This window comes from Gouania willdenowi, chromosome 22 (genome assembly GCF_900634775.1).
Source record: "Gouania willdenowi chromosome 22, fGouWil2.1, whole genome shotgun sequence".
NCBI lineage: Eukaryota > Metazoa > Chordata > Actinopteri > Blenniiformes > Gobiesocidae > Gouania > Gouania willdenowi.
Window position 1 is genome coordinate 23,537,346 of NC_041065.1, and position 24,586 is coordinate 23,561,931.

The following is a 24,586-nucleotide window of genomic DNA, read 5'->3' on the forward strand; positions in this document are numbered from 1 at the left end:
ATATTGCTGCTCCACCCCTGGATGTGTGTGTGTATCTGCAGTGAATTGGAGATTGTTTCTCATGCGGTTGCACATCTGACACTCCTGTGAAAACATTTGGCTGACTGCAGTGACATAGAAGTAAAAAGTTTTTGCTCATATCAGAAGATCATGATGCTGTCTGGCTTACGATCATCTGGACACGACCACAGGCCCTATGACATCCGGCCTCTGTAACAGTAACAGGCAGACTAAAAATGGAATAAAGCTGTAAGTGGATAAGAATCTAGCTGGTGGCCCCTTCCGACCAGTGGCTGCCGCCTCCCGTCACATTGCTCATTCCCCTCTGTGTCAGGAGGCTGTGAGGAGCTGCAAATGGCCCTTTCAAAACGCACGACAGCTGGAACACAGGGCAAAGGTGACTGAGACAGTTGGGGGTGCATGGGGAGGGACTGAGGGTGGTGGGGGGGAGATGAGCATGGGATGAGCAGCTGCAACCTCCAGCCTCTGTTCCTCTGCCTGGGCCATTATCTTTAACATTTTTGGGACACTTTCTCCAAAACTTATTTTAGAACTAAAAAATAACTTCAGGAGATTTGAGCCACAAAAATTCACATGCAGGTTGTCTATAGAAAAACAAAGGCTCAAGGTGGTTCGGAGCCAAGGAATTCCAAAATTCTGAGCAGGATTAGAAAAAAAGCTTCACCAAAGAAATAAAAAGAAGACCTTCACTGTTACAGTGCTCTCAGCACTTTACTTATTATTTAAAATGAAAACACTGTGTTTTGTGAGACTTAATAAGGTATCAAAATGAGCATTTATGCCTAAATTTCACCTTCAATGTGTTTCTCATACATCATACTTGGGGGAAAATAGCTGTATAATTCAGATGTTACTCAGTTCAGCAGCAAACTCTGGAGGTTGATATTTATTTTATTTTTTTAAACTCTAAACCTTTCATGATGACATTTCAACTGTTTAAGATGATAAAAAAAAATTCAGCTTATTTAAACATAGCCTATACATCGAACATCTCCTTTTTCAGGAGTATACTTCAATGTTAAAATTCCGGTTTGCATTAAAGCAAAGCATGAAGAACCGTCCTTTAATACACATGTCAAACTCGAGGCCCAGGGGCCAAATTGGGACTGTTAGAGTATCCAATTCGGCCCGTAAAATGATTTCGCACAGAGAAAAACAATGATTATTAAGTAAGATGCCTTGTTAAAGAATTCCATATATTAGTTATTGAATACTTTTCACAGAAGTTAATTGGAAATATAATTAGATGTACCGTAAATGTTGCTAAAAGAAAATCTTGGTAGGATTTTTCTAATTGGACCACAATGAGTTTGGCACTCCTGAGTTCAATGAATTTATATTTATATAGTGTCAAATGCATGGAAGCCCATTCCTGCCAGTAAAAAAAATATAAAAAAAATAAATAACTAGAAAAAATAAAATAATAATACAAATCATTATGAGATACTAAGTCATATTTATGCGATACTAAGTATCTCATTTCAAGCAGTATTTATTTATGTTATCGACAGTATTTATGTGAATGTTAATCATGTATATTAACCATGTAAGCTACAAATGGAAAAATGTACTACTAAAGCTTTTTCTGTTTGTGTTAAATTGCTCGAAAAGAAGAAAAAAAAAACAAGAAAATAAACCATTTTTATTATTATCATTTTACTTTTCTAGTTTTTTTTTTTTTTTTACTGGCAGGAATGGGTATCCATAACAACGTAATCTTATGGCCACTTATCAAAATGGATTACGCCAATAAACACAATAATGTATTTCATTCATTCAAAATACAACTTTTTAAGGCAAGTCAATGCACTTCCCTCACGATGCAAACCTCCTGCAGATTCCACTTTGCGCGTGCGCGTGTGTGTGCGTGTGTGTGGGCAGGTGTTTTAGAAGGAAAGCCAGTTGACGTGGTGTGGCGAGCTCTGCCGCTGTGTGAATTCACGCAGCAGCAGACAACACACTGTGGGGAGAGCTGTGATATCGCGAGACTTGGCTCATTATCAACCTGCTTGACACACACAGCAGCGCTGAGTGCGGCTGCCTCACCAGCACCAGGGTCGGACTGGAGCTCGAGAAACCAGCACGGCGAAGCGAACATCTGGCCGCACATCATGAAGGGACACCGGGGCTCGTAGAGCAGGAAACGGGCGGCGAGGAATACGTGTGAGTACTATGTTTAACACTTTAAAGAAGGAGTGAAAGTAAAAAAAAAAAAAAAAAAAAAAAGACAGACAGAGAGCGTGTCCTTGTTCGCCACTGAGTTCCTTTTAAAAGACTCCCAGCGATTCGTTTCCCGACGCGGACATGGAGCTCGGCTTACTGCGCCTCTAGCCACCCGCACTTTGACTTTTTTCCATAAAAACACACGCATTTATACTTGTTCACTTTTATCCTGACTTTTGTTTTTCCCCAGACAAGGCTTTGATCTTGTTCAAATGTTTTTTTTTTAAACTCTTTTAAACACGCACTCCCGGTGCGCAAAAAGGACCACAGGGAGTTTCATTGTCAATAATGTAATTTAAAAAGTTAAAATCACCGTTTTTGCCCCAGTTGCGTGTGTTTCTGGACAGCCCAGCCCCGTGGTTAAACATATGGTATAAAGGCGAGCACAGCTGGAGGTACCGTTTCCATTGCGGTGATGTCAGAGCAGCTGACTCCACAGCTTGCAGTGTAATTAGCAAACAGAAGACCAGTTTGCTCGCTTTGCACCGGGGGCTTATTTATTGCCTCCTTATCCCGTGGACGAGCACTGAGGTCCGTTTTTCCCTCTGACTTCTCCGGTGAACAGTGAGGGACGAACCGGCGCGTCACTGCGCAGAGAAAAAGCGCCACAACCCGGGACACTTTGGGAACGGGATCCGTTTAAACCGGGATACATGGGTGGGTGGGTGAGCGCAGCACTTCTGGAACAAATGTAGATTTTCTGTTTTAAAGTTGGACAAAGTTATTCGACATAGAGGGGGATGGTTTTTCATTGAATGAATGAGCTATGTATTTATTTTTTAATTTATTAACTTTTGAATGAAACTATATAAAGTGTTTGGTGACATTATTACTAACTTATTAACAATTGAAAATTTGGCACAACTTGTGATTGTTTTTTCTGCACCTGGACACAACACAGAAGCTCCATTCCTCCTTTGCTGATGGCTTTACTGCGTTTATCCAGTATCCTGTTTTTCCTGTTTTTCACTAGGTTATGAAGGAAGAATGGAGTTCCCAGACCATAGCCGCCAGTTGCTGCAGTGTCTGAGTCAGCAGCGCCACCAAGGTTTCCTGTGTGACTGCACTGTTCTCGTTGGGGAGGCTCGGTTTAAAGCGCACAGAGCCGTGCTGGCCTCCTGCAGCATGTACTTCCATCTCTTCTACAGAGACCAGCTAGACAAAAGGGACGTTGTGCATCTCAACAATGACATTGTGACAGCCCCGGCTTTCAGTCTGCTCCTTGAATTCATGTATGAGGGGAAGTTGGAGTTCAGCACTCTGCCGGTGGAGGATGTCCTCGCGGCGGCCAGTTATCTCCACATGTATGACATAGTGAAAGTGTGCAAAGGTAAACTGAAGGATAAAGAGTTGTCCTCCCTGGATGAAAGGATGGAAGACAGTTTTGGACTTGGCTGTCTGGACAAGGAGAATTCCTTGGATAGCGAGCTGCACAGTAAGCAGGTCATCCGGCGACTGCCCCACACACTGTCTCAGGGGTTTATCAAGGCCCCCCCTCCAGATGAGTTTGACATGGACAAAAGCGAAGTCAGGCTGTCTATCACAGATTGTGATAGGTCTGCGCTGAGCAGGCAGAAGGCAAACGGTCACTCTGGCAGGTCCCCGGACCTTGTAGGTGTCAATTATGTGTCAGCAGAGGCCGAGCCCTGCATCCAAACAGCTGGAAAAACAAAAGCTGATGTCAGTAGTTCCACCATATTGCTGTCCCAGAGGTCCCGGGCTTCGGATGACATGGACTGTGCTCTGGATTTGTCTTTCAAGCCTCTGTCTAGCAGAGATCCCTTACACCCCTCCTACGTCTCGGGACAGCTGGCCCTCGACAGCCAGCAGCAGGGCACTGAGCCACTTGTTAAAGACGAACACGACTTGCTGTCAGAGCAGGAGGACAGTGAGCCGATGAGCCCTGAGAGCAAGCGCTTTGGGAATAGTGCCAGGAGCTCAGTGGTGACAGGGTTCGCTGCCCTCTTCCCAGGCAACAACGGCACCACAGCCGCCCTGCTCTCCCAGGAGGAGGACCTGATGGACGAGGAGGGGGAGGGCGTCTCGGGCAGGGAGGCGGATGGGAGGGGTCGACTGCTGGGGGACAGCGAGGAAGAGGAGGAGGACGACCTGGCCTGTTCAGACATCTCCACCTCCAGCGGGGTGCTCCTGCCCCCCGGCCAACAGGTGTGCGTGTGTCCGCTCTGCAGCAAAGTCTTCCCGAGCCCCCACGTGCTGCAAGTGCACCTCAGCTCACACTTCAGAGAGAAGGACGGAGCTCGGTCCAAGCTGTCCCCCGACGGCTCGGTCCCCACGTGCATGCAGTGCAACAAGACCTTCTCCTGCATGTACACCCTGAAGCGCCACGAACGCACACACTCTGGCGAGAAGCCCTACACCTGTGGCCAGTGCGGCAAGAGCTTCCAGTACTCGCATAATTTGAGTCGGCACGCTGTAGTCCACACTCGTGAGAAGCCGCACGCCTGTAAGTGGTGTGAACGGCGCTTCACTCAGTCAGGGGACCTTTACCGCCACATCAGGAAGTTTCACTGCGGCCTTGTTAAGACTCTCTCCATCGGATGAAACACATCTGTCACCAGTGCCAGGACATTCTCATTTCACTCCTCTGAAATCTACTACTGAACAGTTTCTCTGTTGGATTTTACACTATCATGACATTTTTTTCTATATCCTAAAGATTTGAAAACAACTTAATGCTGGAGCTTTTCCCTGAGCTGGACTGTGTCACAGGTGTGTGTGTGTGTGTGATGGTCAGAGGCTGTTTGGACAAAGTTGAACAAATCAGATGATGCACTTGTTTACTTATCTATAGTTGTAAGTCTGTTCATGTTTATATGTCAATAGGTAAAAGCACCTGTGGATAAAGGTGCTAAACATACGTTAATACAATCTTTAGAGCGCATGGGAGACCGGAGCCGTCCATCAGTAGCAATATAACATATTTAATGAAACACACATAAAAATTATTTATTAGGGGGATTTATTGTTTAGCCGTTTTTGGTAAGTTATCAAAAGGCAGCAGAACTAATGAAGTCTGACTACTGGAAGTATGTTGTGTTTAGTTTTCCTTCGTTTCTTTTCATGAGGTAGAACTTGTTCAAAAATGAAGTTTGAATGTCTTGTGAAGAGAATGACTTTGTTTTCTATTTGCTTTGTTAACAATTGTTGCTAACGCACACGAAAACATGTAGATGTATCGGCCTTTTTACTCAAAGCTGTATAATCAGAGGAGGGTTCGAAGAGAAGTTTTAAGTTTTATTTTGTGGATTCTGGTTCTGCGAGAGTTCTTGTCAGTTCACCCAGTCCTACTTACTGAAGCACAAATGGAGCTACATCGTCATGCCTTTTTTCATCGAATGCATGCTCGTACTCGGTAAAGATAAATGGTCATGTAATTAATTATCAAAGGTAGCTATAAGTGTTGTTGATTAGAAAAAGTTGATCAAAGTTGGTAATATTTGAATCACTTCTCATTTACATCTGTGCCACTTTGTTAAAACTGTTTTGATTTAACATTTTGTTGTTGATGTGTGTTTAGGTTACTACTGATGAAATGTTTAATGATTCTGACCCTGAAGGAGACCCCCCCCCCCCCCCCCCCCCCCCCCCCCCCCCCCCCCCCCCGCTAAGATTTAAGATGTATACTTCTTCCATCTGTTGGTGTATTTTGCAGTATGGGTGCATAACCGGAGCTGTAGCGCTAAAAGTTGACGACTAATCTGTCCTGAGAAGACTTGATCAGAATTTATTTATTAGTTTGACTTTGGTTCAGGGTTTACTGTAGCTGTAGTTTGTTATTTCTATAAGCTTGAATGACTTTGCCTAGCAATGGTACTCTACTCATCTGTTTTGCGGCTGTCGGTTTTCTCTCTGTAAACAGAGTTGTGTAACTTAGGTTTAATATATTGCGGAGAGATCACGGCAGATTATTCAAAATTGGCCTCATGATGGAATTCTAGAGAAGCACTTGATTTTAGCATGAGTGTAGGTTCAACTATTGTTGTCTAGGCTGCTATCTCTTTACTGTTTGTATATTTATTGTAAATATAATATATTTATCAAATAGTTTGTAAGAACACAAGTCAGGTGTCTTATGGAGGCTGATGTCTCTTAGTGTCACGTCTTCTTTCCTACAAGTTTGGTCCGAAATCAAGACTTTAATGACTTTACCTGATAAATCAGTGTAGGTTAATATCTCTGACTGCTGTTCTGGCAGAGGAAACCGTCGCTCACAACACAAGCACACTGATACATTCTGGCTACCTATATAGGACATAAGACAATATAGTCATTGTCCATTTTCGATCTCAACCACCTAGTCCCAGGTAGTTCTCCCTCTGTGCTGTAATAAGAAAACGCCGTCCCTCTTTGCACTTTTTTTCCCCCTCTATTGAATGGAGCAGCTGGAATGTGAGAAATGTATTTAGCAAAGGCAGACCAAGGAGACTGTAAACAGGTGTATTGTTTGGAGGTAGCAAGAACAACCCCAACCCCTCCTCCACCTTTCCCAGCAGGCAGTAGATAGATGCTTCATTGTCTCTCCACATGAGGGTGCAGGTCTTAACAAGATTTACAATGACTTCCAGACAAATAAAAAAAAAAGCTAGATCTAGAAAACATTCAAACTTGACACTTTATTTGTCAGGTATTTGGGACGACTGTGGAAAAATCTTCATTTCAAGTCTTCTGCATTCACTTCCATGAGTGGTTTTACAGGAACCTGATGAAGTCTGTAAGAGGAAATGGTTTAATTTCACTCCAAGATGACGCATTAGCCTCTGCTGTGTTCCTGCATGTGGCTTCAAACACTTTCGTTTGTGCAAAAATACAGACATTAGGTTATCTTGAATCCAGAGTGGATTAGTGGAGGTTTGTGTGCCTGCGATTGTCTAGTAACTACTGGTTGAAAGAGATGGATGTTCTGACTCTTGGTTTAAAGCACTCCCCTCACTCTGCACAGTGCTGATAATGTATATTTCAATCAGTTCACACAGGAATGTAGGTTTGGGTCACATTTTTTTGAGAAAAAAAAGAAGAAACTTTTCTATTTAGTGTGAGCATTAAGTTCTGTATTATACAGAGGAAGAAACACTAAAGTTTTCTTTGTAATCTTGCAGTCTGTATTTATACCTCCAGGATGGTCACCATCCGTGCCTTGTAGACACATTAATGAGTGTTGCATCTGGAGAAGCTCTTTTTTTTTGAAAACACTGTACATTTATTTGGTCCTCCTTGACTGAGATGGCGAAGTTCGCGTCACAGCGACCGCGACCCGCTGACTTGAAATGCTCCACTGTTTTTCAATCAAATCCAAAAAAAAAAGTCAATGAAGAAAAAAAAAGTTCAAAATAAAGTGAACACTCTTGTGCTGCTCATTGTGAGGATTTGAAAAAGTTGTATGAATAAATTTGCTCTTGATTCTTTTTTTTTTTTTTTTGGTTTTTCTTTTCAAATGCCGCTGAAACAGAGATTTTGATTGTTGACTTGAAACAGTGCTACTGTTGATCGAGGGCTATTATCGCCTATCTCATGCTGTGTAATATTTGTAAGTCTAAAAAAAATGACTTTGTACTGATACTGGAACTTTTTTCCTCTGCAGGTTACAACTGTGAATTTGTGTATAATCATGAGAAATATTTATTGCATTGGCTTCCTGTGCAACATTTGACTGTCGCTGTTTTAATTTGGTTAACAACAACAACAACAAAAAAAGCCTCTGAATATCAAATGAAAATCTTTTAAATAGATTTTTTTTAGAAGTGCCATTAGAATTTAATATAATTTTCTAATAATAAATGTATATTTTAAAGTAATCGATTGCTTCAGTGTTAGTGGTGTAGAGATTAGAAGACAATCGTTTTTTGGCAGAATTGACATTGCTTAGATAATGAGGCAATTTACTTTGACCTATAACTGTATGTGCATTTTTATTTGTTGCCGCTTTTCGAGTGTGCTTGTGTGTGTGTGTGTGTGTGCTGTGGAAATGTGACAATCTTGATTTAGGTCTTTATTAAGATGATGCATAGAATTAAATGGAGGAACTTTCTCTTGTGTGTGTGGAGTTGATTTATTTGCACTGACAATGTCTTTGATAACTGCAGATTTGGACACTAAGAAAGAGTAGGAGTGCTGTAGAGACATGATGATGTGTTAAATAGTGTAGTACACAAGCAGGCAGACTGTTTGATGTGAGGGCTGCACTTCCATGTGTACAGAGACAACAGAATGTGATAATACAGCAGGTCTTACAGGCACGATCCCTCTGAAACCATAAACTGAGCTCAAGGACGCCGCAGTTTTAAGACGGGCTCCTATTGTACCTGACCTGTTGCCAAAGGAGAAAAAGTTGGCGTAACAAAGCCAGTTAACTCCAAGGTGTAATTATTACATGAACTTCAATTGATTATGTCTGCTGCACCAAAGGATATGGCAAGCACACACACACCTTTTGGTGCATAAATGCATAACAAATGTGCATCTGTCTGGGGAACGTTATACTAATTCACTGGACATCTTCAATAGCCACAACTTTTAATTATTTCCCTGTTGCACCATGAAAGAAATCCAGCTGCTCCGCTACGTGATCCCAATAGGGATGTGCTAGGGTTCTCACCACCCTCCCCCAAATCCCAGCTCACCCCTTCTGGGAATATAGAATAAGAGCAGCATCCAACTGCCCCTGCCCCCATCTATATCCAACCTCCAACCCCACAGTCCCCAAAACCTCGCCCCCAAACCTCAGCCTCATCCCACCACTCCATTGTGTGCGTGGGTAGTAGCTCAGCCAGGCTATTGTCTGGCCCAACTCCCCAGCACGTACTTTATGCACAGACGACACAACGGCGCTGGCCAGGGCAGCTCCAACATAAAGAAAACAATGTCCTTCCCAAGAACAATCATAAACACCCCAAACAGCCTCAGCCAGCTCACAGTAAATAAGGGCCGTGTGCAATGCTGTGGCCACCTCAACACTGCAAAACATCCACAGCCACAGGTCCTCAGGGTGCGTGTTGGCACCAACAACTCACATCTGCCAAACAAGGATCCAGAGCCTAAACAGCCTGCTGTGTGTATGTGTGTGTTTCTTATAGGCCCCAAACCTTCACATGGAAAGCAGAGGCCATGTGATGGGGCTTAGCTGCAGGGTGAGGAGCTGGGATATGTGCCATGCAACTCCACCAAGTAATAAAACATTCCTCTCTGAGGCTCAGGCTTTTTTGGCCTGTGTTGTTGTGTGTATCTCACTGTGTTTAGAAACACTTTAAAGGAAGTTGTAGGTGTCCACCTTCTCAACAAGGCCAGCGGTGGGAGCCCTTGACCTCTGCAGGGACTGAGTGCCAGGGACAGCTGGTGTGGCCCGGGCTTATTTATTTATTTCTTAACAAAAGACAGGTGGTCACACTTGAAAAGGGCACACAAACAGTCACACACGCCCTTGTGTACTGACAATACACACATGCATACATGAGTTGTGTGTTTTCGCCTCAATATCAACACATGCATATTGTTACCATCCACTTAATTTCGGAGGAGCAATACTTTTGACTTTCAGAAAATCTAATTCAAATAATGTTGATTTGAATTACACCTAATAATATAACACTATTACTCACGCCCTCCCCTTCCTTCCCTAAAACATTTCAAACTGTAATTTATGCCAAAAGATCAATCTTGAATCTAAAATATGACACCTTTGTAAAAATCAACCCACCAGTGCTTCCACTGTTTCCCTTTTTTGGGCTGGTTTTCCCTCTGACAGCTCCAAGACAGTGTCCTTGGTGCACCACACAGCTGTCACTTACGCCACACTCATTGATGCATATTTATAGCAGCAACATCACACTGGTCCTGACGTTCATTGCGTTCAGACCACAGCTGGTCTCCAAAAGAATGGGTGAAAGACAAAGCCACGTGCTCCCTTTGCTCCACTGCAGTTGGTGCTGTCTGCTGCTGCATGGTGGGGGGGATCATGTGGCCTCCTTGTCCAGACACCCAGCCCACACCAAGCATGCCCAACAAGAGGACAAGTTCCTCAGATCTTGAATTTAATTAAAACCAGGTTGGGAATGTAACAGCTACACTGTCCTGTCAGAAAAAGTGCAGAAAGTCCTCATCGTCATTTTCCTCCAAACCCAAGAAATTATAAGAAATGCAACGTTTATTATATAAAGTTCTTTATTTTATATAAAAATACAAGTTTTCATTATAGAAAATAGCCTATATCACAACTGATATCCATATCTTAATCAATTTGCTTGTTTTTTCAGAATTGCAGAGGTCTGCTGGTGCCTATCTCCGGCTCTCACTGGGTGTTGGGCTGGGGTACACCCGGGAAAGGGTGCCAGTCCATCGCAGGGCAACACACACAGACAACCACTCACACATTCAAGTTAGAGACTTAAATCAACTCAACGTGTTTTTGGATTGTGGGAGGAAGCCGGAGAACCAGGAAAGAACATGCAAACGCCACACAGAAAGGACCCAAGTGTCATCCCCAGGGCTTGAACCCAGGACCTTCTTGCTGTGAGGCTGATGTGCTAACCACTAATCCACCGTGCACCCGCTTACCAACCATTTACAGCTAAAGCTGCGTCAGAATATGATCTGTGACCTCAGGCACTGATGTTGGATGAAAAGGCCTGCTTCACAGTTTGCAATAAAGTTCCTCCACACTAATCCTTGCCTTCATGGATCTATTTCTGTGCAGGATGATGTTAGGGCAGAATGGGACCATCCTTAAACTGTCTGCTCATAGTGAAGAGTACAATTCATTACATCTTTGTATGCGTCACCCTCAGACCTGTTTTCAGTGAAGCCTCAACCTCTTATGAACATTTATATACCCGAACCCTCCCCTTACCAAACTTGACTCATTACACAATGGTGTTTAGCATGGAGCATTCTCCTGGCAACCACCAAATCCAGACTCGTTCATAAGTTTGCTAGACAGAGAAGTGGGATGTATTTCCTCCACTGCACTTTATCTGAACCTTTGATACAACAAACTCTTTAGTTGTCAATATGAAGAAGACACAAAACATGGAGGTTTATTGTGTGCACCTCAGAAGAAAAAAAAAAGTTTGAAATTGTCCAAATCACAACTATTAACCACTATACCCAAATCTTGCATTTAAGCAACATAATTTTGATTTATTTTAATGAAAAGCCACTGATGTCCAATATCTACTCTATACAACAATGCACGTTCAAAAGTGAATTGTTTGAACATCCATCTGTGACTTCATCAAAGCGTCAAGAAATGTGCAGACATTGTGTCGCCTTGCTTGCCAACAGCTGTCTGCTCACTCGGCCAGAAACCAAGCGCTTTGGCCCTCGGACATCAACTGCAAGCGGTCCCCACAGCCCAGGGCCACAACTGGCCCGCTAAGCAGGATGCGAGTCAACAACGGCTCACATGTAAATAGGCTCCAGGAGGTGCACTCATGCAAGTTCAACACCACAATAGTCATGGGACAGAGATTTGCAGCAGTCTTTAACCACCAAGACTCAAAATGTACAAAAAGTGAGTCTGAAAACTTAACATCCATCAGTGACCAACTGTAACCTGAGGCTAAAGCATTAGTTAATGAAGCTAAATCATTTTCTGCAAATGTCTGCCTTTGTCTTTGAATACCTTTTTACCCCCAGGACACACAGGCTTGACTTCTATCATCATTGCAAAGACTACATTCACACTTATTGGCTTTACAGTAGAAGCTGAGCGTCAACACAGTGAGAAAGCTGTGAATGGGATCAGCTTTGTGTCTGCTGCCATCTACTGATGTTTACCACCAAAAAGTTGACCCACAGTCAATTTCATTAACTGTGGTTAAAACACAAGAGATAACCATAAACTGTTAAGTTGATAAAAGTATTCAAGTTTATTTCAGATACATTTGCAATAAATGACATACATACATATATACAAAATGGACATCTGGATTACATAAATTACACGTAAAAATGCAGTCTTGTCCACATCTCATGGGTGGCAGCTCCACATCCACATGCATAAACCTCTGATCCTTCCTTTAGTCTTCATTTACGTCGAGCAGCCGCAGCAAAGTACTTCATCGTAACGACCGCTGTAGCTGTGGAGCCAAGAAAAACATTAGTGAACTTATTTCACATCAGCACAATGTTTAAAATGCATTTGAAAAAATCCTCAAAAGAAATGAAATAAAAGTGATGCCACACCTAGTAGCACTCCCAGATGGACAGTTAGCTAACATGTTTATGGGTGGAATCAATATCATATTAATCAGATATTTAGGTAAATATTATTGAACCGTAATAAAGATGAAAAATTAATAGTGTTGAATGTTTCCAATTCACATCAGTCTGTGACAATCTAAATCAGTTCCAGCTCTTTTACTACAGAAACAGTGAAAATGAGCAGATATGGGTCAGACACCTCAGCTAAATTAGGTAAATATTTTACCAGTTGCTATTGCCACAAAACTTGCCCCGGTGAAGACTTTAAGACCTCTTTGGGTGTTTTTTTTAAACAAATTTCCTAAATACAAATGAAGCAAGGCATTATCTTCTGGAACTCAGGATTGGCAAATACACACACAGGTACCACGCTGCAGGCTGACAGCATGAGCGTGCTGTACTGACGAGCGTATTCTCATCATCGAGCCGGACTTACACTACGTTGCACCCCTTTCTAGAAACATTCTCCACTTTAGTGGTCAGCTCACGTTTAATTTTGTCAGCAGTATTTAATTTGGTCATTTCAGCACTGCACACGTCTGTCATGCATTACACTGACCTTTATTTATTTTTATTTTTTTTAAACATTCTTCTTGTGAAGCAGGGCAGCTACTCTACAGGTTGCAAAGTTCATCTTTATTTTCAGCTCTCTTAGTACGTCCTTGTTCGGCTTACTGAGTTGTTCGCTAAAAGCGGAGACTGTCCCTTACAATCCTAGCTGACTGGACACGAGGTTTGCATCTCTGCTGCATGTGATCTATTGCGTTGTAATTCTCATGATTAATCTCTCTCTCTTTAACAGACTGTAGTAGAAACGTGTAGGAAATGTAGTTTTTTAGATGTTACACATCATACATCAAGAACTACAAACCAACAACGAACATGTACTTGTATCGGATAATAATCAGTAATATTTTTTTTTTTTTAGACATGTGGCCAACTACCATGTACAGTATATATGTGTTGGAGTATATATATGTTTCTGTCCACACAGAAAGATTTTTATTGGTAAATATGACAAAATGTGTTGCACTGACTGTACAACCCTGATAGTATTAGAATAGATGATATAAAATAATCAATAGTTACAGCCCTACTGGGGCCTATTGGGGTGACTGTAGCTCAGTGGTAGAGTGGGTCGTTCAATAACCGAAGGGTTGGGGGGGGTTTGAATCCCGCTCTAACCAGTCATCTTTGTGTCCTTGGGCAAGGTACTTTACCCACATTACTTAGAATGAATGTGTTGGTGGTGTCAAAGGGACCAATGATGCACTATAGCAGCCTCGCTTGTGTCAGTCTGCCCCAGGGCAGCTGTGGGTACAATAGTAGCTTACCACCACCCTCCACAGCCAGTGCATCATGACCCATGGGAAAAAGCTGCTCAAACCCAAACATAATGTGACCAAACTTATGTTTGTTGCTATTATAAAAAATAATTTATCAACAGCAGATTTTTTGAGTGAAAACTTTGCTTTGAGTCTCTTTTTTAAAATTAGTTTTAACAGTTGCTACTAGACTGTAACCACAATGCTAAGGCAATAAAATAATTGTATTTCAGTGTTTTTGGAAATGAACACAATTGGGAAAAAAAACAAACAAACAAACATGGCAGAATGCAATATGTTTGCATGGCAGTTAAAATATCTTTGAAGTAACACATGTAAGTCTAAAAAGTAGGAAATTCAAGCCACACATACTCAATGATGGTGCAGACGGAGCAGCAGAGGTTGACACAGCTGGAGCACTGTCGAGTACAGGAGGAGCAGACACGACGGTCACACTGTGAGCACAATGTCATTGAACCGTGGTTCTTCTGACACACACAGCAGCCTGTGGAAGCCCCTGGCACAGCTAGAGAAAAGAAAATAAGAAAAAAAAACACGTATGAACTCAAACCTGAGGTAGAGCACAAAACTAAATCAACTTAAAAAACTCACTAAACAACAAAACCTAAAACAACACTGACATCTAGTGGTAAAAGTAAAAAAAAACATCTACCATTGGAGGAAACTTCACTATATTTACTATTTAATTCTATCAGCTCCATGGATCAGTTCATTGGCAGGTGGAGCAAATTAAATCTATTTGGCAGTGAAGACTAATTAATACTGTATTATTTATTTACACTTTCTGTACCAAGCACAGGACAGTAGCAGAGAGTAGGACAAAGGTTTTACCAACTTCACAGTAAACATAATTAGGTTAAAAAAAAAAAAAAAAATCCACATCAATTACATAGGGTTAGGGTCATTTCTTTCTCGTGTCTAGTGCAGATGTCTAACTGGTGGCTCCCAAAATAAACGCAGTAAAATACACTAAATTAATTATTATTAAATTAACTCCAAAATTAACTTCAAAAATCTCAAACAACAAAAATAAAAACCATTAAGAAAAATATTTGTTGGACAGGCAATTTTTGTTAAATTTACATTTTCCCAAGTTGGTTATACATTTTCTTAAAAAAACAAAAAACAAATGTGACCACTTATTTTGAGACTAATTACAGTCACAAAATCATACTTGTGTTAAAATTTAAGACTTTTGAAACATTGATTTAAAACATTTTAAAGACAATTAAGGCCTCATTTTTAGATTCATGAATTTAATGCCTTTTAAGACTTTTAAAGGATCCGCGGGAACCCTGGCATGTAAGTGACTTTCAGATTTTGCTGAAATTAAATAAACAAAACTGTGATTTTTAATGCTCAGACTGATTTCAAGAATTGATCCTTGTGTTTTCCACAAATGAGAGTGTATTTCAATAAAACATAGAAGGATATGAGCAAACCTGCTTCCCTTACACTGAACACTTACTTTGGACTGCTTACCTTGTGTGGAGCTCGTTCTCATCAGTCGTCCATTCTGTCCAATTTGAGTCTGTCCTCTTAGCAGTGAGTGGTTGGACAACGATTCATCAGTGTGTGCTGTGGGTTGCCGATCGTCTCCTGACCAGATTTTCTCAGTCACAGCCTTGGCACCCACAAACAGCAAATTCTTGGTCTTATCTAGAAAGGGGGAAAAAAAGAAAGATGCACACATCAATGAATCTGCAGATGTTAAAGAAATTCAACTGATTCAAAATGAGCCAGTTATAATAAGAACCAGCAGAGAAAACCAACTTCATTAATTCATAGCTTTAGAATTTGTGGAAAGTGCCTTGAGACGACTTATTGTTTTTGGTGCAACTAAATAAAGTTGATCTGAATCGAATGAAAGTAAACATAAGCCTGCAAATTGGGAAAGTGGAAAACAAAAGATTTCCCTTTACCCACTTTAATAATATTTTGTTTGTTCAAGTCTACCAGGATTGTGCATTATCCATCTTTTAACCATAAGTTTGTATTGCAATTACAGCTTTTTTAAAAATCTGTATTTTTTTTTTAAACAAAGATCCAATATCAACATATTCTCAACAAAGTGTCTATTGATACGGAAACGTACGTTTTCCAGACCTTTTCTACATGGCCGAGTGGTCTAAGGCGCCGCACTCAAGGCTCCTTTTTCTGGGTTTGAATCCCACTTTTGTAAAATATATTTTTTCATTTTAACATATTTAACGCGGCGAATTCCACCTTTAAAAATACATACACAAGAAAAAATAAATAAATAAAAAATTACGGTATTTCGTAGGTTAGGGTTAAAATAAAAGGGTTAGTGTGGTAGCTAAAAATAAATATGAGCAAAAATAAAACTGACGGAACTTTAAGTCACGTGGTGCGTCACCTAAACTGGCCAATGAGGGGCGCTCCGTATGAATAGACTGGGGGTCTATGAATACCTTTCCGTATCAATAGCCATGGCCTATTAACAAATACTGAAAGCTGTCACCAATATATTCTATGGGCAGGCATGTTAAGTACACAAATAACAACTTAAAGCTTCAAATTTCGTGAGGTTGTGAAGACAGAAAATGTTCTGTTTGTATCTATTTTATGAGGTCAAACTAAGGTTAAATGTCACATTATTCAGTGTTGGTGTGAATGAACTATGGCAAAGAGGCACTAAGAAACCACCCAAAAGTGATGTGCCTATGGTTTATAGTTTATTCTGATGATTTAGATTTACAAAAAAAAAAAAAAATTGTACAGTGAACCACTGGGTTTTAGGCTTAGAATCTATGGGTATATTAAGAAGTATACATTTATCATGGATTAGTAAATCACTTTGACAGTAGGTGTACATTTCTTGCGTAACATTAGCTGTCATTTTCTCCCTCACAGTAGGAGGCTCTAACCCAGATAACCGACACCATAGTATTTAGTCAGCAATGTTCCCGTAAATATTACTTTGGTCCGATTTAGAAATAATTAGAGTAGTGGTAAAATGTGGGGAAACCGCTATATTTGTTTCTTGTATTGCGTGACAAAAGACATGGACATTGAAATATACCAGTGGAGATAAACTTCATTATTGCATTACTGAGTGACACAGTATTTATTTTGTGTTCAAATAGTTTAGTAGTCCCGCATTGGCATCATAAAGCTGTCCCGACCACCACAGTAAAGAGCAAAACACTGAAGCTAACGCGAGCTAAAGCTACACCACAGCCACAAACCCTCACTTACCGTATATTTCCTGTCTGTATTGGTTTCCAAATACACCATATTTACTCAGCTCTGTCGGTCCAACGTGTATTTTGTACTGAGAAGAGAAGGTTTCGGGGAAAGGACAGGCTCGTTTAGGCATTTTTGCCCGCGAAGAATGCTGCGCAGCTCCAAGCGTCGACTTACAAACTTGTTTGTTGCGGGAAAATGAGCAACCCAGCGGTAAACGCTCAGCCAATCACAAACCTTTCTGTAATCATGTGCAACCTGAGGTCCAATCATATATCCGTACTGCTTTCACGTGGTGGCTGATACTTTTTTTTTTTCTATCAAACTGCGTCATTACTCATTGCTGCTGCCTTCTTCTGTGTATATTTAAAAACTGCAGTTTAATTTAATATCAGATTTTTTCTGTATTGTTAGTATTAAAATAAAGTTCAATAAATACAAAAAATAAAATAAAAAATGACTTCCCTTAAAATAATAATAATAATAATAATAATAATAATAATAATAATAATAATAATAATAATAATAATAATAATAATAATAATTTAAAGACATTAATGGTTGAATTATATTTAAATTTTTGGTTTCATTGTTTGGGATTATTAGTTAAAGTTTGGTTTGTGGAAGTCCATTTCCACCAGTAAAAAAAACCAAAAAAAAAAAAAAACAAGAATAGTAAAAAAAAAAAATTTAAAAAAGAATTCTTTAATCATAATTACTGGTATGAGATACTATCTTATACTATGAATTAATATCTCATAGATATGAGATAGTATCTCACAATTATCACTTCATAATTTTTTACTATTTTTATTATTTTAATTTTCCAAGTTGTTTTTTTTTTTTTCCTGGGGGAAATGGGCTTCCATAACAGTTAGTTGGTTGACAATGAAAAATACCAGTCAAAGTACAGCCACTGTAAAGCCTAACTATCTGTTTAACTTGTTCCAGTTTAGGTAGCAATGGTATTAATCAAAAAATATTTCAAAGCAGACATTTATTTGTTATTTGTTTGTTATGATCCATCGATCTGGTTTGATATATTGATTAGTTAGACAACAATCCAATCAAATCCATGGGAACTCAAACCATCAATCAACATTGTCAGTGCAACGCAGCATCGTTTTTTGTGTTTATTTGTTAAAGATTGGTTTTTAAATAAATGTATGAAATGTTTAACCAATAAAATTATCAAAACATCATAATTGCTTGGTATTTTTTTTCAAGCTTTTAGTGAAATGTAACTTATTGTGTTAAATGGTTTTAGCCTATAATAATCTCTTAAATTGATTGGAGGTCTCTTAATCAAATAGAAATGATTCGTTACAGACTTTCAAATATGTGTCTTGTCCAACGAATCTATATATTGTATCGTCGTGAAACTGGTGATTTACACTCTGCACCGCCTCACAGCTGGAAGGTCATCAGGTGATGGCTGAGTATGTATGTTTCCTCATTAAAACTAAAAAGGCTTCATTCAACAATCCAAAAGCCATGTGTGTAGGTTTATAACTCATAAATAGGGCTGTCATTTGTTGAAAACCTGGCATATTATGCTTCAGTAACTGAACTAAAATCCACAAAGATGGCAATGAAGAACACAAACCACAGCTCACAGATTTTATGTGATGATTAAATAAAGAATATAATTCACATTTGGGTGACAATAATTTGCCCCATAATGATGCCAAAGGGTGATTGTTTCCACCAAGGAGGGACAAAGGCTTAGAACATCTGGATCATGCACTCTCTGGACTTTCCGACGCCGACCCACTTGACTAAAAAAAAAAAAGAGAGAATGATAAAGTTTAGTAAAGATCAGTCCAAATCATATCACATTGCACATAGATCAACATGACTGTATGTTGATTTTAATAGTTTTCAGTGTTCTGGAAAGCAAAACTTAAGAAATGTAAAGTTGATGATTTGCGTCACACATACTGGGGACTCCGATGTGGTTCTCAATGAAGCGGATGTAGTTTTGTGCCTTGGATGGAAGGTCATTCCACTTCCTGGCTGCGGACGTGTCTGTCTTCCAACCAGGGAACGTCTCATACTCAACTTCCACTTTGTGCAATACGTCCATGTTGGCTGTGACGACAAAAAGACAAGCAATTACTGACAACTATAGATAATCCTTTAGATGATCCAACACAGGCATTTTCAACTGGGCTGTTATTACCCAAAGGTGGATTGTGGACCATCTTTCAATGGTGGCTCAAGGTTAAATGTAACTTTTTTTGGAAGAAAAAAGTGATAAAATACATGGCGATTTTGGGTAAATTACCTGGAAAATGAGGAATTCTCTTGCCATTCAGTTTGTAGGCAATTCCGACTTTAATTTCATCCAGCACATCTAGAATGTCTAGTTTCGTCAAAGCAATGCTGTTGGATAAGAATAGGAGCGTGATGGTACATGTGAGTTGCAGAGACTGTTTCTTTTTAATTCAATCACTCACGCGGTGAAGCCATTAATCATGTGAGCATATCTGACAATGACCAGATCCAACCAGCCGCATCGACGCTTCCTTCCTGTGGTGACACCCACCTCGTGGCCCCTCGTCTGCAGGAGCTCTCCCACTGCCTGTGCAATAATTGAAACCAAAAAAAAATTAACCTCTTCTTTTTCTCATTGTCATTGACATTTATTGTACATCATCAGCAAAACATCCAGCGAAGTACAACAAAACATGACGGGACAGGCTAAATTTTCCTCTCTTTGGCCCATGCTCGGTTCCCGTGACAAGTAAGACAATCCCAACTTAGATCCCTCACACAGACTCCAACCCTAATTTTATCCTTATGCGACTGTGTGTCATTAGCAAGAGTGTGTTTGAGTACATCTCACAACATTTGACAGCTGCTTGTGTGTTGGTCACATGATCACAAACCATAGCCTACAAGGCTACATGCCATGCTGTCTATCAGACGATTACATAACTTCTCTCATGTGTCTCCCCACAGTCAAAGCAAAAGCAAAAATAAAATAATAAAGGAACCACATTTGGACAATTACTAATTGTAAAAGTACTTTTTGGGAAGCTAATGGTTTAGCTCACATTGAGTTGTTCTGTGGGGAAGGCTCCAATTCCAACTCGGGTTGTGTAGGCCTTTGATACACCAAACACATCACCAATGTTGAGTGGAGGAATGCCAAGACCAGTGCACACCCCTCCTACAGTGCAGTTTGACGATGTAACGAAGGGATACGTGCCTGAGGAGAAGACACAATAAATTCAAAAGCAGTTTGTCTTAAAAACAAAGATTTTGTGTGTGATTCTACCAAAGTCAATATCAAGCAGAGCAGCATTGGCTCCTTCAACAAGGATTTTCTTCGGAGGTCCATGTAGAGCTTCGTACATGTAATACACTCCGTCTCTGACCATTGGCCGCAATCTCTCAGCATATTCCTAAGAGTGGCCAAACATGACAAACTTGTGTTATCATTGAACACATAACAGGAAGTCAATCTGGAGAGGGCAACTTTATCAGAATCTACCTTAAGTTGTTTCAGTTGGTCCTCAACATCGACTTCCAAGGAAGGATACATGGACTGATACTGGCGGACAAGGTTCTTAAACCTGAAAACATTCAAGGGAACTTTATATCAAACAATTAATCATCGATTAATGGGATAGAAATGTTCTAAATTGCTACCTGGTAGAAAAATCCTTGAAGTCGCCCAAAAGGTCACAAACACGAAGGCCAGTGCGAGAGGCTTTGCTGGAGTATGCAGGTCCAATTCCTTTCTTTGTTGTTCCAATGCTGTTTATGAAGACCATGATAAATATACTGCATAAGATCATATGCTTCCACATTTTACTTTTGTTGTATTTATTGACAAATGTATTTTCAAAGCCATTTTCCAGCTTCACGCCTACTTTTTTCCTTCTTGTGCTTGTCTTTCACTTTCCTGCAAGCCATCCACTATTTGATGGAAATCAAACACTGTAAAGACATGGCAAACTGTTGTCAAACAGAGAAACCGCCACCAAGTGCCAAATATCCTCTTAGCCAGATGTTTACAGTTATGGATCAGTGATCCTGATTATGATACAATGATTATTTGCACTTTAAAGGCTTGGAAGAAATTTCCATTCCCATTATTAACAATACAGTAGGTCCAAATGTATGGACACCCCCATTGTTTTTTTTGAAAAAAATTGCGATTCAAATAGCAATTCATATCCGATCCAGATGAAACTTGGTGAGGCAATTGTGGAACCCACCGGACATAACTGAGTGTTCCAGAATCAGTATTTTGATAGGAATCATCTCCGAAATGTAATGGAATCTTCCATGACATAAGGTTAATAGTAAATGGACTTGATTTATAATATAGCGCTTTATAACCACCGAGGTAGTACCAAAGCGCTTCACAAGATCAAGCCATTCACGCATACACACTCACATTCACACACCAAAGGGACAGAGCTGCCATGCAAGGCGCTAATCAACCACTGGAAGCAATTCAAAACAAATAAATAAACTTTAGTGAAAATATTGCCTCTTTGCTGGAGAAAATGAGCGTAATTCTTATTGTAAAGAACATTGGTAATTGATAAACAAACCTCTATCGACACATACCAATGTGAGCTCGGTCTGAGACAATCAGTCTCTTGTCCCAGCCTTTCAGACCTGCAAATAAAAGATAAATTATGTTTAAGTGGGTGCACACAGGTGCAAATCTACAAAAGTTTTCACAATTTTAGATCCCAAATACCTTTCTTGTCATTTTTATCTCCCTCTTCAAACAAACCAGGAAGGTGGATGACTACTCCATTACCTAGACAGAGAACATGATTGTGAGAAATTCACTTAAATGACCAACTTAACCATGTATTCTCCATAAACATGATAAATCACAGCGTTTACCAATGAGGGATATGCTTTTGGGATTAATAATTCCACTGGGGAGCAGGTGGAAGTCATACTCTTTGCCATCCACCACCACTGTGTGACCAGCATTGTTGCCTCCCTGCAAGTCAAGATAAGTGAATGTATACAGCAAATCATTTCAATGAAAAAAACAAAACATCATGTATCACAGCTACAGTATATGCACCAAAGTCTCATATTGTTTTTACTAAGAATAAAACAACCAGAAAATGTTAACATTTTCCATGATTTTCCATCAACCCCTTTTAATGGCTTGGCTGGTGTGCGTGTGGATCCCCCCAGTCTGAGACCTGGCCTTCTCACATGTCCAGCCACCCTGGGAATGTGACCCCTGTAGCCTAGTGGGCGTGGCCATCGGGCCTCACACAGCAACTGTTGGCAGGTCTCTGTGTGTGTGTCCTGTGTGAGTGACCTTTGAAGTAACTGCAGTGTGTGTGGAAAGAAAGTGACTTTTCAAGGCTGATTTGATTAATCAATATGTCAAATTATTATAAATTAATTTAGAATATTAATATAATCGGTATTTGATAAGGTTCGAGTGGATTATTATTATTATTTTTTTTTTACATGCACCACATATCAATAAGATCTTTTGAATCATAGTTAAATACGTTGTTAGGAATGTTAGTGCCTGATTTCAGACACATCTCGTTTTATTGACAGAAAATACGTTTTCACCACCACAGATAAAATCAATTCCACACCCAATGCTTTACCTGACATCTGCACACAAAGTCCGCCTCAGTGGCCAATAAATCAACGACTTTCCCTTTGCCCTCATCGCCCCACTGAGCACCGAGCACCACAGTCACTTTGTTCCCAAACTCGTTACGCGGCCGCTTCTGTCCGGTGGCGGCGGCCCCTTGGTTGGAGTTTTTGTGGTCTTTAGCGGACCAGGTGAGCGACATGACGGCGGCGGTTCCTAGTCTGTATGGCTCTCAAGACGACTCGACTGTTTCCAAGAGTGGCATTGCCATATCTGTAAGTGCACGGCTGTGATGTCAGAGCCAGACGCAAAGCGGGGACGCGGGGGCGCATAACGCGCTGTGGCTTCACAGCAGAGCGCTTCAAGTGACAGGACTGTATTCAGGTGAATATTGTGTTCCTCTTTGCAAAATATATACACTGCTGTAAGTGGAGAATGTCTCACCCCTTACATCAACCATTTTATCAATAAAGATATATATATATATATATATATATATATATATATATATATATATATATATATATATATATATATATATATATATATATATATATAAAAAATACTTAAATCAAAAATAAATATTTTCAGTCAAAGAAAAAAGTGTTCACATGAAAACCCAAATAATTGCATTTTAACTCTTTTTTTCTCTGGAATAATGCTTGTTGCGTTGTTGTTGTCCCGTCTTTATATTTTATATATTTTACATTGTCGTGTTGTGTTTGTAAATGTGTGGGGCGGAGAGAATAGTATAATTTCGAATCTCTACATGTCTTGTACATACAGTGGATTTGACAATAAAGATGACTGACTTTTTTCTTTGATTGAAGTAAACTTTTTTTTTGAAATAATTGATTTTCAAATTATTATTATTTTTGGATTGGATAATAAAGACACAAATCTACCTCCAAATAAAACTGTTGAAAACTGACCATGCTACAAAAATGACATCTGACTTATCTGTCTTACTTTTGTTTTAAATGTATACATTTTGTTTTTTATTTTTCTCTGCTTTACAATATGTGATGTGTGTGTGTTAGGGTGTTGTTTTTGTTTTTACTGTCTCTTTGCTTGGTTTGTGATGAATTGTATAGTTGTTCTACTACTGCAAGACTGTATCTTGTTGTTCAATAAAAAAAAAAAAATTAAAAAACATTAAATCACAAAAAGCTACTCGAACTTAATATCTACTCTGTCATCTTATGGTGCCAGATGTTTGGAACAAAATTAAACTCCGTAATATGCAACCTCCAATATTATTATTTTTCTTCCAAAAGCTGCTTTTACCACATGTTTATTTTATAAATTTTAGAGATTCATTTTGTCTTTAGGTATTAAAAAAAAAAAAAAAAATCATATAACATTGTAACTGAAATTAGAAAAATAGATATAGGAGTTGAAGTAATGTTAACACAGAGAGCATTTCCTTCACAATAATGTTCTCTAGCTTGTCTGATCGCTTCTTTTTTGACATGTCCAATGGAAACTTATAGCACTTGGAGTGTTTGCAAACACTCCCTCAGTGGAAAGCTGACACCTGACACAAATTGTCCATTCATGACATTCATAATCTCGAGCAAAATGCATCCAAAGATCATTACAAATAAACAATTTCTTCATCTTATCCACGAAGACAGCTATGGAAGCCTATTCCTACCAGTAAAACAAACAAAAATTAGGAAAAGTAAAATAATAATAATACAAATTCTTAAGTCATAATTGTAAGTCATTATGACTTAGTATCTCATAAACCACGTGTCAAATTCAAGGCCCGGAGGTGAAATTCGGCCCACTCTTAAAAATGATAGAAAAAAACATTTTGTAAATTACAACTACAGTTGTAATTTACAAAATGTTTTTTTCTATCATTTTTAAGAGTCGGCAGAATTATGGATATCTCAGCCCCTCCAAATAAAAATAAAAAAAATCAATTAAAATCCACAATATTTGCAGAGCTCAGTTTACCACA

The 24,586-nt window shown here is 39.6% G+C and overlaps 3 protein-coding genes across 4 annotated transcripts; 1 reads left to right on the forward strand and 2 right to left on the reverse strand.

The window, feature by feature from the left end:
- Positions 1 to 1,970: 1,970 nt before the first annotated feature.
- zbtb42 (zinc finger and BTB domain containing 42) lies at positions 1,971 to 8,290 on the forward strand. Of its 2 annotated transcripts, none has more exons than XM_028438742.1 (2): positions 1,971 to 2,184; positions 3,218 to 8,290. In XM_028438742.1, the coding sequence occupies exon 2, from the start codon at positions 3,232 to 3,234 to the stop codon at positions 4,804 to 4,806; it is 1,575 nt and encodes a 524-aa protein (XP_028294543.1). In that variant the 5' UTR covers positions 1,971 to 2,184; positions 3,218 to 3,231; the 3' UTR covers positions 4,807 to 8,290. The 2 variants fall into 2 exon arrangements, with proteins under 2 accessions (XP_028294543.1, XP_028294542.1); XM_028438741.1 differs by lacking the exon at positions 1,971 to 2,184 and adding an exon at positions 2,209 to 2,901.
- Positions 8,291 to 12,101: 3,811 nt separating this feature from the next.
- siva1 (SIVA1, apoptosis-inducing factor) lies at positions 12,102 to 17,207 on the reverse strand. Its single transcript, XM_028438345.1, has 4 exons — positions 17,025 to 17,207; positions 15,288 to 15,464; positions 14,157 to 14,310; positions 12,102 to 12,335 (listed from the first exon to the last, which is right to left on the reverse strand). Exons 1-4 carry the CDS (start codon positions 17,143 to 17,145, stop codon positions 12,287 to 12,289), a joined length of 501 nt encoding a protein of 166 aa, XP_028294146.1. The 5' UTR covers positions 17,146 to 17,207; the 3' UTR covers positions 12,102 to 12,286.
- Positions 17,208 to 18,618: 1,411 nt separating this feature from the next.
- On the reverse strand, positions 18,619 to 22,971 carry adss1 (adenylosuccinate synthase 1). The gene is made up of 13 exons (XM_028438805.1): positions 22,628 to 22,971; positions 21,888 to 21,990; positions 21,736 to 21,798; positions 21,600 to 21,650; positions 20,894 to 20,960; positions 20,670 to 20,777; positions 20,512 to 20,593; positions 20,296 to 20,422; positions 20,072 to 20,226; positions 19,472 to 19,596; positions 19,300 to 19,397; positions 18,954 to 19,103; positions 18,619 to 18,790 (listed from the first exon to the last, which is right to left on the reverse strand). The coding sequence occupies exons 1-13, from the start codon at positions 22,817 to 22,819 to the stop codon at positions 18,738 to 18,740; spliced, it is 1,374 nt and encodes a 457-aa protein (XP_028294606.1). The 5' UTR covers positions 22,820 to 22,971; the 3' UTR covers positions 18,619 to 18,737.
- Positions 22,972 to 24,586: the final 1,615 nt, after the last annotated feature.

What these genes read in the sequence shown, in the direction of transcription:
- siva1 (XM_028438345.1), bottom strand. Translation starts at nt 17,145, where the DNA reads ATGCCTAAACGAGCCTGTCCTTTCCCCGAAACCTTCTCTTCTCAGTAC. An exon ending in ATACAGACAGGAAATATACG is followed by an intron (nt 15,465 to 17,024) that starts GTAAGTGAGGGT and finishes CCCCCTTTCTAG; the next exon opens with ATAAGACCAAGAATTTGCTG. An exon ending in GAGAACGAGCTCCACACAAG is followed by an intron (nt 14,311 to 15,287) that starts GTAAGCAGTCCA and finishes TCTTTTCTCTAG; the next exon opens with CTGTGCCAGGGGCTTCCACA.
- adss1 (XM_028438805.1), bottom strand. Translation starts at nt 22,819, where the DNA reads ATGTCGCTCACCTGGTCCGCTAAAGACCACAAAAACTCCAACCAAGGG. An exon ending in CAAAAGCATATCCCTCATTG is followed by an intron (nt 21,799 to 21,887) that starts GTAAACGCTGTG and finishes TTCTCTGTCTAG; the next exon opens with GTAATGGAGTAGTCATCCAC. An exon ending in GAGAATTCCTCATTTTCCAG is followed by an intron (nt 19,104 to 19,299) that starts GTAATTTACCCA and finishes TTGTCGTCACAG; the next exon opens with CCAACATGGACGTATTGCAC.